Genomic DNA, 16,003 nt, shown 5'->3' on the forward strand with positions numbered 1-16,003 from the left:
AAAAATGGAGAAATACTTATGTCATGTTGACTGTTACAATTTGCTGTTTCTTCTTTATCATCGTCCTGGCAACTGCAACCCTGTCGAAGCTGACCTTTCTCTTGATGACATACAACATTTACCCACGTGACAACTTCACATTTGAATATAACAATGAAACATATACTTTAAAATCGCACGATCACGTGATCGAGGTGAAGTGGGTATGGGCGTTGCTAATGGTGATATGTGCTCCATATTTGTTCACAGCATGTTCCTGTTTGTGGAGGCTGGTTTTCAAGAAAACAGGAAAACTAAAATTTGTTCCTCTACTGATGGTGAGTAATTTGTTGGTGTGTGTTAGCTGTGTGTGTAAATTCCGATTAAAATCAACCATTAAAGTCAATTACACAGAGATCTCCAAAAGTACCACATTTTATATTTCAGTTTAATGTTCATGTCTATATGCACTCAGATGTCTGGGCCTCGGTAATTGTAGTCTTAAACCCCACACATGCATTATGAAAATTCACTTTGTGTTGGAAGTCAATAAACTTTTCTGAAGCGTCTGTATTATTAATGTTCTTCTTTCTAGGCTATGGTTGCAGAAACACTCCACACGATTGGCTTGTGTCTTCTTGTTTTTTACGTCATACCCAGCTTCGATCCACTGATTGGCGCTCTCCTGTTGATCAACGTAGCGTTCGTCCCGGCTGTTTTGAAAATATTCGAGTCTAACGTCGACCGACATAGCTATGATGCCTTGCAGTCCAACAAAAAAGAGTCGTCTTGTAAAAAGGCTTGGGGAACCGTCATGGATGTAGTCATGGCAACATTACACGCAGGAGTAATAGGCGTCTGGTCTTACAAAGTGTACGTGGAAATGAACGATTTAATCTTGACCGTCCTCGTCCCAGTTTCCCTCATCTTGACGTCTGTATCCTGGTGGGACAATTATGTGCATACTCCAAAGATGAAGGGAAAGAAAACGAAATCCACAATGAACGGACACACGAAAGGAAAGGGAATAGAACCCGTGGAGAACGGACACACGAAAGGAAACGAAACAGACCTCGCGCATAACGAACACACAAAGCACATTAACCAAGATGAACTAAAAGGTAACATTTTTGCCAGACTCAAAAAGTCCATCAGAAAACGATGCACCAAGATCTATCTGATCACTTCATTATGGAAGATCATCCTGACGATGTCTATTCCAGCAGTGTTCCTGTCACTGGGCAGCAAAGGATGTCTGGAGATTTTCTTCTTCATTAATAGTGGTGTTCAGGAAAAGTGCTCGCCTTTTGGAAACATCACGCTGAAAAACAAGAATCCTGACATGCTGCCATTAATCATTGCATCAGTAAACATCCTGTTCAGCATCGTCTGCTACAAGGCAGGGAAGTCCGCCTGCAAGATCTTGGCACAGGTAAAACACGCTGGTTTAAGATGTCCAAGGACGTAAGCTATGATCCATACTTGTACATAGACAGAACTACATACCAGTTGTTTTCCCCATGTTGGTTATTGCACGAGTTTATTATAGTGCGAATGATTATTATACCATGAGACTGTGTACTGGTCGATTGGTATAAATATTGCATGGTATAAACGAGTGTAATAAAGATAATGGGAAAACAACTAGTATGTTGTTCTGTCAGTATTACTTACTATATATCTGATTACAAACAAGTTGGCAGACTTCAGCTTAAAGAGACATTCCTGAGTTTGCTGCATTGTAAGATGTTTCTAACTAACTGTTAGAATATATTTTGAAATAAAACATTTAACCTAGTACAAATATTAGAACGATCAGAAACACGTTTAATACACAGCCACTGATATTTTATGCAGAAAAATATATTTGATATGTAATTACAATTGTTAAAAAGTCTTTGTTAGTCGATAACATCTTAAAAATTGCAGCAAACTCAGGAATGTCCCTTTAAGTTAAATACTTCAGGTCCAAAATGTTATTTTGAACTGAGATTAAATTCGATTGGATTTTAAATTCACATCGTTGAAGTATGAATGAAAATTTCTCTCAAATATTTTGATGCGTACATAGATACATAATTAACTTTAAAGAGGTTAGACGTAACAACAGTAACGTGAATTTATAACAAAGGCATGAACCAATGTTGTATAAAACAATATAATAGTAGTAGCAAGCCTCGAAATTTGATGGAGTCTTATAACGCTTGATTACAAACAAGTTGGCAGACTTCAGATTAAGTTAAATATTTCAGGTCCAAAATGTTATTTTGAACTGAGATTAAATTCGATTAGATTTGAAATTCACTTCGTTAGATGAATGGAAATTTCTCTCAAATATTTTGATGCGTACATAGATACATAATTAACTTTAAAGAGGTTAGACATAACAACAGTAACGTGAATTTAAACTAAAGAGGATTTAAAATATTTAAACAAATGAGGATGATCTCAATCTTAAAACAATAAAGGCATGAATCAATGTTGTATAAATATATAATAGTAGTAGCAGTAGTAGTGTGTACCATGTTGTCAACTGATTTCACGAAAAAGCCCGAAATTGTCAAAAATGTACACTTTTGATTTCTTTTCGTTTCATCTTCATGTTATGCTCGACTGTTAAGAGGAGAATTGCCAGGTTTTTTGTGGGTTTTGTTTTGTTTTGTTTGCGGTTGTTGTTGTTGTTGTTGGGGTTTTTCTGTTTCTGGGTATTGTTTTTCATTATCATTATTATTATATATTTTTTTTTTTCTATGATTTTAGGTAGCATGTTTTTCGGTCCCGCTCTTACTATCCTTCCCCACAACAGTTGGTGTGTTGATCGCCAGTTACTCGGGACATAATGAGCTCTTCGGCTTTTTGGGGAGCGGTATTCAATGGTTAGAAACTGAAACAAGTATTGGCACTTTCCTGGAACATTTCACCATTGTGTACTGGATACCTGTGGGCATCGGTGCCTTCGTCTCGCTGATCTACACTGCAGGTCACATCTGGTTTCCACGATGTGTCAGAATGGCAAGAACAGACAAGTGAGTGATCTTTGGTCTGCTGTTAACATATCTGATTTCACCATAAAATAGTGCGTTTATTTTGTTATCATTATATATCTGGTTTGGGTCAGGAAGATCTGAATAACAAAACCGTAATACATGGCCAGGGCCGTATCTGCACAATGCAGAGTCTAATGCACATTTAGCAAAATAGTAGTTGATTCTATGAAACTCCATTTAGTGCCTCGTCTATAGGAGGACAGCCACTCGAGTAGATCCTTTACTGGAGGTTCCATCCCTATTGCATCGTCAAAACGACTAGTTTACTAAATCAAAATTAGCATTGGACAGAGCTCAATACGTTTGCTGTGCACTCATGAATCTCTGTCAAAACAGTGATGATATCTGGTGTTCCACCCAGAACCTTTATTACAATTTTTACGAGATACTGATTTTTATTCTAAAATTTAATTTTATCTATCTGTGATATTTGTATTTTCGCACAGTTCTTTACACTGTGCTTTTATTTAACTTGAATTTTTACATTGATGTTGATCATCACTTATGTTTTGCATTTACCATAGTTTGACTCCCAATAGCCGATGTACTTTTCGTTCTGGGATGTCGTTAAACATTCTAATCTTCAAAATAATAAAAATTAATAAAACTTTAAAAAAATTTCCTTTATGATATCAGGTTTGCTGATCTTTGTAATATTTAAATAACCCAGTGTTTGTAAATTATTTGTTATTGTTATTACTAAGTAACACCATTTCCAACTGTAGCTTTTTCGCCGTCACTCTCGAACATCCCCCCCCCCCCCCCCCCAAACCCCCTCCCCTGGCCCGGAGTTAGTCACTGGCGATGTCAGAGGCTAAACTCGAGACAGGCGTGTTCGAAACCTTCGTGATATATGAGCACGTTGAACGAGTTACTCACTCACTCACTCACTCTAACTGTGGTATGCGGTCACGTATAAATGGGTGCATTTCATTCCATTTCAACTTATTTTCGAGCTTATAACCAGTTAAGGTTCAAGCACGCTACACACATCAGCTATCTGGGCTGACTGTCCAGGGCAGTGGGTTAGTTGTTAGTTGGTTCGTGGTTAGTGGTTAGTGAGAGAGAAGAGGGCGTAGTGACCCTACGCCTACCCAATGTGCCATTAAGGACATTCCTGAGTTTGCTGCATTGTAAGATGTTTCCTATTAATAAAATATTTCTACGATTAAACTTACATATTAAATACATTTTCTTGTTTAGAATATCCGTGTCTGTCTATTCAATGTGTTTCTAGTCGTCTTAATATTTGTAAGGAGCCCAAACTGGATTTTGTCTTCAAATAATTTCGTACGTACGTAAAAATATATTTTAGGAAATAAAATGAAATTTGACCTAGCACAAATATGAGAACAATCAGAAACATGTTTAATATACAGCCACTAATATATTATGCAGAAAAATGTATTTGATATGTAATTACAATCGTTAAAAAGTATCTGTTAGTCGATAACATCTTAAAAATTGCAGCAAACTCAGGAATGTCCCTTTAAAAATACAACGTATTTTTGTAAACTGTATACGCAACTTTAATTCCAGTCCGCCTTTACTCGATATTCAAATGGCGTATGAATATGTGACGTTGTGTCTTTTTAAATGGGAATGACGTCAACTATACTTACATAAAAAAAACTCTAGTACTTGGCGTTTTTCATTTTCATAATGCTGGACAGATTTCAAAGTAAAGAGTCTGTTAAACCTTTTTGTTTGATGATTATGAATACATACGTCAATTCTGGTGTGTAGCCAAAATACGTTTGCTTACATGTCAATAAAAGTAGTGCCGTGACCTGATTACTAGTAATTTATATCTAATTTGCAACGTTATCAACTTCTGAAAGTATGTGATCTAAAAAAAAAATCACATACATCAATCTAATTAAAATTAGCTCCACTATTACATGTGGATCTAACAGCAGCCCGTTGGAGCTCATGTCCAGTTGACCTTTCATTCGACCAATCAAAACCTTACTTGCAAAATCATTAGATCTACTGGTAGACCAGTAGAACTAATTTTAATCAGATTGCACATACATGTACTTTATTACACTGGATGTACTACCTATTACCGGGTATATGATAGAAGTAAAACGGTGCCAATGCTGGTCTCCAACAGCTGTGTAATGGTACATGTTAAAATAGGAGAGCTGAAACACTATGAGTTGGAGGGTTTATTTTTCGATTTGCAGACTTTTCCTTCGGCCTCTGTACTGCGGAATTCTTCTAGAACAGTCGATGATGATGAACAGACGTCGAGACGAAGAGGAACTGGGAGAGCACAAGGTATTACTAAATTACTAAAATAATTACATGTTATCCATTATGCCCGGCGCAGACGAGCGTTTTTTTAACGCATGCGTCTTGCGTTAAAAAACGCATCCGTACGAACGCAGTAAAAACGCATCGTGTGCGACCCCGTGTGCGTTTTTAGCGCTACTCCGATTTTTCAAATATCAAACATGTTTGATTTTAGACGCACAGACGCATCCGTCTCCTGTCGCATCCGTCTAAAAACGCACGTGTGCGCCTACTTGCGTCTGCGTTGCGTTCACATTTTTATATTGACCAATCATCTGTCTATTCAGTAACATGCTTTTCAAAATGGCCTCTCCAACTGACAGTTTAACATTTAACAATTATTGGTTTCAGTGATGAATAGAACTGTGAAAACAGACCCGACCATTAAGAATGACTAACATGTAAATGTTTCAACACAAATAATTTCCAACGGCTCATCTTTAAAACAAAGACTAGGCATGTGTAATTAATAACATTTCTAAATAGATGAAATTAAAAAATATAAATTATTGCATTCATTGTACTATGCCTAATAATAATAATTAAAACAAACAATTGTGAAATAAGAAAGATTTATATCGTAATAGTATATTGTACATAATGTTTTAAATAAAGTTTATTATGTTTTAAAATGTATTAATAAATTACATTTAATCTTTGTTATTTTTCCTAGAGTAAAGTATAAATAAATTAATTAATAAAAGAAATCGTCAGTCGATCGCAGGAACGCATCATAGGAAGGCACACGAGACGCATCCGCCTGCGTTGAGTCTGCGTTTTTTAACTCAGACGCATGCGTTAAAAAACGCTCGTCTGCGCCGGGCATTAGAGCTCACGAGATTGCATAACGCGTTACCAGAAAAACACAAAACCCAGAAACAGAAAACCAAAGATTATAAATTAGTAGCCTCTCTCTATCTCTATCTCTCTCTCTCTCTCTCTCTCTCTCTCTCTCTCTCTCTCTCTCTCTCTCTCTCTCTCTCTCTCTCTCTCTCTCTCTCTCTCTCGCTCTCGCTCTCTCTCGCTCGCTCGTTTTTGCGGCCCCTTTTAAATATATGTCCAGAAGAGAATCTCTTAAATATGCGCTTAAAAGTTCAACCTTCCTAACAGTCATATCTTTCTTTCAAAGCGAAAGAGTTGGTAAGACATGGTTTGCTGCAAAAACTGGAGCTGGTCCTTAACAAATTTTGTTTCATATTTTATGGTCACGAATCTTTCTGTAACGAAATTTGTTTCCGTTGATGTACAAAATTGTTAAAAAAAACCCAATCTGTTCAATTAAAAACAATCGTAATTGTCTTGTTAGGCACCATGCACACTTGTAAAAGTCCTGATGGGTTAATAATTTTAATATACTTAAATGTTGATGAAAAAAATACTGGTAACGACAAAAGAACGAAAGAAATGTTTTATTTAACGACGCACTCAACACATTTTATTTACGGTTATATGGCGTCAGACATATGGTTAAGGACCACACAGATTTTGAGAGGAAATTCGCTGTCGCCACTACATGGGCTACTCTTTCTGATTAGCAGCAAGGGATCTTTTGTTTGCGCTTCCCACAGGCAGGATAGCACAAACCATGGCCTTTGATGAACCAGTTATGGATCACTGGTCGGTGCAAGTGGTTTATACCTACCTATTGAGCCTTGCGGAGCACTCACTCAAGGTTTGGAGTCGGTATCTGGATTAAAAGTCCCATGCCTCGACTGGGATCCGAACCCAGTACCTACCAGCCTGTAGACCGATTGCCTAACCACGACGCCACCGAGGCCGGTTGGTAACGAACATGTGCAATTTAAAATTACGGAGGCCGTCGAACGTATTTGATTCAAAAGAAAACATTTGGATATGTAACACGTATATTTCATTCCATGAAATTAAGCCTGAGACATCATTTAGTATAATAAAAAGTGTCTGAAACATAACATTTCACACGCAATCTGTCAAAAACGGTGCTATTCTGACGTGTATAAGGAAAGTGGACGATTTCCAGGTTTTAAAAAAGAGTGTCGATAGATCAAGAGAACGCAAGCATTAAATATCTGATGAATTGTTTTGCTTTCCGAGCTTAATTTTGTTTTAAACTATGGGCGCGTCAAATGCACAGGTTTATTGAGAATGTGTATTTAATAGTGTTGGACGCTCTTTCAGATGGTTGGCAAATGGGACATAGAGAACGCCTGTATAAATCCATGATACCTCAAAATATGGTATTTTTGTATCTTTTATTGTACTAATAAGTGATATTAAAACATGGAAAGTCGAGGTGGTACCTTTAATAAGTGTTGGATGCTCTTTCAGATGGGTGGCAAATGGGACATAGAGAACGTCTGTATAAATCCATGATACCTCAAATTATAGTATATTTGTATCTTTTATTGTAGTAATATGTGATATTAAAACATGGAAAGTCGAGGTGGTACCTTTAATAAGTGTTGGACGCTCTTTCAGATGGGTGGCAAATGGGACATAGAGAACGTCTGTATAAATCCATGATACCTCAAATTATAGTATATTTGTATCTTTTATTGTAGTAATAAGTGATATTAAAACATGGAAAGTCGAGGTGGTACCTTTAATAAGTGTTGGACGCTCTTTTAGATGGGTGGCAAATGGGACATAGAGAACGTCTGTATAAATCCATGTTACCTCAAATTATGGTATTTTTGTATCTTTTATTGTACCAATAAGTGATATTAAAACATGGAAAGTCGAGGGTTCAACTTTAATAAATGTTGGACGCTCTTTCAGATGGGTGGCAGATGGGTTAAAGAGCTGGCTAGACAAACGCATACAGAAGAAGATGACGACGATCAGATACAGAGCGAGCTGCTCGACCCGTCCGCGGCCAAGGATAAACTGCGGACAGATTCGACTCCCATGATCTTCATCTGCGCCACCATGTGGCACGAGACGGAAAACGAGATGCTACAGATGCTCAAATCAGTCTTCAGGTACGTCTTTTATATATAAAAATTATTTCATTTCATTTCTGTTTTTTATTTATTTATTGTATTTTATTTTATTTTATTTTATTTTATTTATTTATTTGCGATGGTGGAAGTGGCGAAGTGAATTATATCTAAAAATATTACTTTTTGTAAGATAAAGAGAGAGAGAGGTTAAGAGAGAGAGCTAGACAGAGAGAGATAGAGAAGAGAGAGACGAGAGAGAGAGAGAGAGAGAGCTGCTCGACCCGAGAGAGGCCAAGGATAAACTGCGGACAGATACTCCCATGAGTGGCATCTTGTGGCACGAGACGGAAAACGAGATGCTACAGATGCTCAAATCAGTCTTCAGGTACTAAAAATATTTCATTTCATTTCTGTTTTTTATTTATTTATTTATTTGTTTATTTTAATTTTATTTTATTTTATTCATTTATTTGCGATGGTGGAAGTGGCGAAGTGAATGATATCTAAAAATATTACTTTTTGTAAATAACGAACAGAGAAGAGAGAGAGAGAGAGAGAGAGAGAGAGAGAGAGAGAGAGAGAGAGAGGGGGGGGGAGAGAGAGAGAGAGAGAGAGGGGGGGTACTATATGAGTGGCCGTTTTACCATTTATCTTACAACGAATGCTTAAACACGTAAACGATAAAAGCGATATTTTAAGGAACGGCCACAAATTTAAACGGCCACAAATTTAGTATTCTGTTTATCACCCACCTACAATTACCGTGGCATTTGTTGCATATACTGAAAATGTAAATATGTACGATGCCATAACCTCATTTTACTGGCGTATGAATACATCAACTGATGTTAATGGAGTATCCGTTTAACATAGCGGTCTACTTCCGTGAACTTATAAATAACTCGTAATAGTAGCGAAATACAAAAACATATAATAATAATAATAATAATAATAATAATAAACGTAATTTTATCTAACAAAGTGCGTTTAATAAATTATATTTATCTCGCCTTCATGTAAAATTCTTTAATCTCATTGGTTGTTTGCCGTTGGACAAATCCCTTATCCCCCTGTGGGCGGAGCCAAATTCTCTTATACCCCGTCTGTAATTTCCAACAGTTTCCAGCCACCCCATTTAATGCTAAAGCAATAATTAGATTATAAATAACATTGATAATCAATTAAGTATACATAATTAATTTTATTTTTACTATAAAATACACTATTTCAATACTTTTAAAAGCTGCAATGTTGAATTCGGCCACCTAATTACGGTCGTGGTGTTATTGTATTAATGCGCGATTAGCAACAGTTTTTTATTTTATTATTTTATTTTTAATATTTTTATTAGTTTACTACATACATTTCTGATATAAAAAAAAGTGGTTTTAAAAAAATATATATATATTAATATCTGTTTCAGACAATTTCGTATTACAAACATTTGAAGTTAAAAACTCGTTTATCGATGGAACTATTTTTCGTCACTGGCAAGTGGTTTCGTTCGCGTCCGCGTGGTACGGCCCCGTTAATAAATTGTTAACAATTATTGTCTGGCGTTATTTTGATTATTTGGCTATATGGTTTAACATGTCGGCAAGATAAATTCGTTGTAGAAGCATCTCTCGGGGTATATGGCTTTTTATGTACCCTCTGTGTGTTCGTTTACTCACTCGGGGTAAAAGAACACACAGAGGGTACCCCTCGTGATGCTTCTACAACTTATAATATATAATGTGTGTAATTATATATATATATATATATATATATATATATATACACACACACACACACACGCACACACGTGTATATGTGCGTGTGCGTGCCCCCTCCCCCCATTTGGCACCTTTTACGCCCGAGTATATCATATCTTACCGTAATTTCACTTCAAATCCGTATTTCGTAAATAGTATTTTTTTTTATTAAATACCAACTTTTCTAAAAGCACAGTCAGGTGCTTTAGTAATTCTCAAACAAAAACATTTCATTAGCAATTTTGTCCTTGGAATTTTCCTGAGTTCTGAAAACTGAAATGTCAAGTACCCAGTTTATTGTTATTGTAAAGTGATGTAAAGTTACGTCATTGAAATAATAACGTCATTCAAATGCTGATTTCACGATGGTGTGTTTCGGAAATTAGAGAATGGATGTTGAGTATTAAATCAACATTTAGATACAAAACATTATTTACATGCTAATCACCCAATAGCTCAACAAAACATCATTGAAAATATGGAAATGTTTGATTTAAAAGACCCATTTAGAGGTTCTTTGAAGATACACGTGGCGCAAAAAATACCGCTCAAACAAGCTAGACTAGATTTTTTTTCTTGTCCCAGTTATCTGCTCTCCCAATAGTGCTATTAGTAGTTGAGCCTGTTCTGGGGAGGGGAGTCCTACTTTGACTCTCCCAATAGTGCTATTAGTAGTCGAGCCTGTTCTGGGGAGGGGAGTCCTACTTTGACTCTCCCAATAGTGCTATCAGTAGTCGAGCCTGTTCTGGGGAGGGGAGTCCTACTTTGACTCACCCAATAGTGCTATTAGTAGTCGAGCCTGTTTTGGGGAGGGGGTCCTACTTTCACCCCCATATTTGCCACACCCACCTTTAGAAGCCTGTTTACCAAAACGGTTTTGTTAACATATATATGATCAGGAATACAAACAATCAGATCTACATAATGTTCTCTCCGGGTGGAACTTAACTCATTCTGAAGCTGGTCTAAATTCTATTATTTTATTGTCTGACGCAACTACCTGCAAATAAAATTATTTATCTACTTGGTATACATTACGTAATTTGGCCCTTTGGGTTTCTGTCGTCAGCCGCAAAGCTTTCTTTCGTAATTTCGTACTCCATGATTCGTCATTCTTTTCTGAGTTTACCGTTAAACCAATGTTTGTCATTTGGTCGAATAGTATTTGTCCGATTAGGCATACATTTGTTAATATTTAAAAACACAAAGTATCTATTGGCAGGATTCGAACCTACTGCGCCGGTTCACATGGCGTTTGACCTTAACCGATCGGCCATCGGGACATCCACAAAAATAGAAGCTCAATTAACCGTAGTTAAGAATGTCTGCTGTCAAACAGTCGGTTCGAAACTAATGTAATAGTTTGGTATTAATGCAATATATTAATACACTATTTAATTATGGATTTAAACTTTTCTCAAGCGATATCAATTTTCCACGGAATTATTTCTTGCCGGGGATCTTCTTTTTTTTTCAATATTAAATTACTTAGGTTTTAAAAATAGCCTTTATCATGCAAGCAAACTTTCTTTTCGAATGCTCTATTATTGCATACACTACTATTTATTATAACGTACGTAACTTTGTTTGTTTGTAAATTGAATTACTCCACTTTCTTTGATTTCACATGTTTTTAAAATAATAGGATAAGTATATGATAAAATTCTCTGTTATACAGACTCCCACCCAAAAACAAACAAAAAAACACACACACACAACAACAAAAATTAAACAAAATGCACCCCCCAAAAAAAAAACAACAACAACAAACAAACAAAACGAAAAAAAGAGAGAAAAAACTCCCAAAACAACAAAAACTAGACCATGAATCTTTCACATATAGTGTCTATTCTTAGAATGGATTCTGATCAAAGTGCTAGAAGAACCGCCCAGATTTTCTTCAACGTAACGGATCCGGACTATTACGAGTTTGAAGGTAGGGTTTCGCACAGCAGTTTATTATCATTTTGTTTATCGTCGGTATTGTAAATGTAAAACAAATATAATACTTTTGTATTAAAAGGTATCAACTGTGTACTTTTAACTAAGAAACTAAAGAAAACTGAGAAATTAAAGACACTGTCCTCAGCTTGTTGCCAACATTGTTAAAATGTTTCCCACTAACAGAACCTTTTTAATGCTTTGAATTTTATGTACATACACCGTTTTGTTTTTCAAAATATATTCCCAGCACACGTGTTTTTTGACGATGCTTTCGAAGCCCATGCGGACGATGACTATGACTACAAAGTAAACAATTTCGTCAAACAGCTTGTGCGAGTGATGAACGTCGCTGCAAGGTGAGTCTGATGACGTCATAATTAATATCGTCAACTATCTCACACAGTATCTTTGAATATTTACCTTTTTATATATATATAAAGAGGCTGGATTTAACTCAGTCGGTTGAGTGTTCGCTTGACGTGCATGCGTTATAGAATCGAACCACCTCGGTGGATCCATTCAACTGATTGGATTTGTTATCGCTCCAACCACAACTGGTCAAAGACCGTCGTATGTGCTTTCTAGTCTGTGGAAAAGTGCATATAAAAGATTCCTTCCTGCATTAGGTAACATGTAGCGTGTTTCCTCTGATGACTACCAGGGGCGTAGGCTAGGGGGGTTTGGGGGATTCGGACCCCCCCCCCCCCCCCCCCCCACACACACACACACATTGAAGTAATTGGTTCGCTTTCAGAACTAAAACATACAGGTTTATACATATGGAGGTTTCTGGTGGCGCAAAAATAAAATAGAAAAAGGTCCACTTGGTTCATATTCGACCCCCCCCCCCCCCCCCCAGGTCCAGATCACGCTACGCCCCTGACTACGAAAATGTTTGACATCCAATAGCCGATGATTAATTAATCAATGTGCTCTACTGGTGTCGTTAAACAAAACAAACGTTTGATATATATTAATTAATGACCATCTCAGTTACAACCAAAAAGGCGCCTACAAGTAGTTGTGCATTTTTGCATATTCTGTATCTACAGAATATTAACCGACATGGCATGTATATATTACACATTATTATATATAAACACATCAGTGTGATTTTAGCTCTATTTTTAATTACCATACATTTCCATGCATATTTACGGTGTCTGTCTTTTCACCTATCATGTATTAAATATTAATGTAAGGCAGTGTCACTTCTTACAGATATATTTTTTCAATATATTCTTCATAAACAGAACAATAACTTTAGTGTTTTGCATCCAAGTATAGTAGACCATGGGCCAGACCAGATATCGCTACCTCTAAAGGTGGCAAAACTTCAATGGTGCCAATTTATTTGTTCCACCAATATAAGTAAAAATAATGTGATAGCCTTTCCAAATGAGCAGCTTTTTCATTGTTCTTGTATGAACCCTGTTTTAATGCATGCATCATAGTAATGTGTATTTCTGATTATATACTACCTCCCATAATATTATGCCCAGAGGTTTCAGCTGCCCCTCATGCACCTAGATGTATATGCTGAATTCACGCAAGGATACTTTTCAGTTCAAATTGACTCCACCAACTCTTACAGAAGAATCACTGATCGCCGAATACAGGACCCTGTACCGGAGAACAGTGGGGAACATGATAGGCCAAGGCAGTTCCAAACTGTCTCATCCAGCTCTGCAGGGTCCAAGAATCAGCAAAGATGAAACATGTAAGGACCTCGTTAATCTATTGGACAACAACTAGGTGAATCCTTTCTCTCCTGAAAAAAACTGTCCTGGTTAACCTGTCCAGTGACACCGACCCACTGTTTCTTCACCTGGTACGGCCAGGAATCTCCTGGGGGCACCCAACGTAGGACAAAAGCGTATCAGATGTATACATGGACAAGCTTAAAGAAGAATCCACCATTGGTGAAATTCCGAGGAAAGATGACCAAGCAAAGACTGAATATATTCTCGAATATCAGACTAAAACCATTCTATGGCGAGAAATACCAAGATGTCGTTCTGAAGGCCAACTGAGTCCCATAACCATGAGCATTCCCAAGGTTTGACTGACCCTTCGAAAAACAATTCAGTCTGGACGTTTCTCCTGCTCAAGCTATCCCGACTCCATCAACCCTGCATAACGAATGGGATGAATTTGGTGCAAAACATTGATGACAACAAAACGCTATCACTGTATGAGTGAAGATAATCAGTGTGTTGATGTTGTCGTTGATGCATACTGGCAGCCGTCAGTCAAAGATGCTGACAGACTCGACGGTGGTGCTAGCGCAACACTTCAGTTCAACAGCATTGCAGTGGGACACACCTTCTAGCAATGGAGAACGTTCGTGTGCACTTCTTGCAACAAGTCCAGCTTCGTCATGTTCTTGGTGCAAAAGTGGAAATTCCCATGATACAGAGCAATACTGCAAGGCATGTGTGTGTGTGTGTGTCTTTTGAAGAAACCTGCTACAAGATGACAGAGGATAAATTGATGCAAATGGCAGACCTGCAGAAGAAACAGACAATTGTTTCTCATGTACGCATTGCATGCTGGAAGTCAGTCATAGTCATATTCGAGGGCTCTAATGTCATTATGCTCTGTCTTGCCTTCCAAATGGATATCCCGTTTTATTTACCAGAAGTGTGGAAAACAGAACCACACAGTTTGTTAACATGACCAAACTGACAACCTCAGTGGGAGACATCTGAGTCAGGCTAACTGGCCTAAAGATCTTTTATATGCATCATCCCACATACAGGATAGCACATTCTATGACCTTTGATATATCAGTCATGGTGATACCTCAGTCGAATGCTCTACTGATTCAGCTACACACACACCCTTTATGAATTACCTGTGCTACAAGCTCTTCTGTACTAAAAGAGGAGAAGTGGAGTCCAGTCATCTGCCATCATGTCGAGACTCATGCACATTCTTTGAGCCAACTACCAGGCAGCAATCTGGAAGTGCTATCTGCAGGCTCACCTTGTGGTGCCGAAAACTACTGAGTCGGGGCGGACAAGTGATGATGGCAAACTTGCCATTCACTCGATGCATTTGCTGGCTTGCAAGTGTGTGCCTGGCCAATATACTAACATGCACAATCATGTACAAGTTGCTGACCTGCAGTAACCAGGAATTACAGGAAGACGAGGCTTCCAACTTCAAACGTGGCGATTCGGATGATGATATAGATGGGCAATTTTATGATTGACCTTGTTGTTATTCTGGTATTGTGCTAATCGTCAGCTTAGTATCATCCTTTTGGAAAGTGCTTCCCCACAGAAAACACACACTATAATTACTGTTTAACCATTTCATGATCGCAGCTAGTGGTACATCTTTATTATATTTTTATGTGAATGATGATCTCAGTCAACTACTGTGACATTCCATAGTATTACTAAGTATTATTTATCTGAAATTGTTTCCATTGAAACCACCATCAGAATACTGCATTAAGAACAGTTTGAAACCACCTTTAAATAATAGGAAGAATGATTTGATAATAATATGTTTTGCTCCAATATCATCTTCATGTTAATGTGGCGATTTTCAGCAGTTTTTGTAACAATCAACTATATTATTAGCTGCTTTGGCATCCCCAATTACACTGTATGATTTGTCTGAATTTAAAAGTTGATTATGAAGATTAATGCTATGACCTACGACACCTGAGTCTACTTAAGCTGTCATTCAGCAAAGGCTATCACATCAAAATACCTCACACACATTGACTAGTCTAAAAATCATTACTAGAGTTTGCCACGTTTGGTGGTACCAATAACTTGAATAACTTGAATTTCTTGTCTGGGCCCATGGTCGTATGGTCAAAACTAGGTGGTGGTTAATGAATTTTCAGGTGTGTGTGTGTGTGTGCGCGTGTGTGTGTGATTAGAGAGAGAGAGAGAGAGAGAGAGAGAGAGAGAGAGAGACAGAGAGACAGACAGACAGAGGTTATTACCCTCATATTTTCTGCTTCGTCGAACACAAATTGTATTGTTCAAGCTTCTGGTGAGCATAATACATTATTTTTATTCCTAATATAAATATTGAC

The 16,003-nt window shown here is 37.3% G+C and overlaps 1 protein-coding gene across 1 annotated transcript in view; it reads left to right on the forward strand.

The window, feature by feature from the left end:
- LOC121387301 (chitin synthase chs-2-like) overlaps positions 1–16,003 on the forward strand; it is a 32,291-nt gene continuing 16,288 nt past the window's right edge. The window contains exons 1-8 of the mRNA XM_041518323.1: positions 1–317; positions 575–1,411; positions 2,740–3,005; positions 5,216–5,309; positions 8,082–8,284; positions 11,856–11,935; positions 12,191–12,299; positions 14,189–14,375. Of these exons, the coding sequence (XP_041374257.1) occupies positions 24–317; positions 575–1,411; positions 2,740–3,005; positions 5,216–5,309; positions 8,082–8,284; positions 11,856–11,935; positions 12,191–12,299; positions 14,189–14,375 (2,070 nt within the window). The 5' untranslated portion in view covers positions 1–23. The remainder of the gene's footprint in view (positions 318–574; positions 1,412–2,739; positions 3,006–5,215; positions 5,310–8,081; positions 8,285–11,855; positions 11,936–12,190; positions 12,300–14,188; positions 14,376–16,003) is intronic.

This window comes from Gigantopelta aegis, chromosome 13, assembly GCF_016097555.1.
Source record: "Gigantopelta aegis isolate Gae_Host chromosome 13, Gae_host_genome, whole genome shotgun sequence".
Classification (NCBI taxonomy): Eukaryota; Metazoa; Mollusca; class Gastropoda; order Neomphalida; family Peltospiridae; genus Gigantopelta; species Gigantopelta aegis.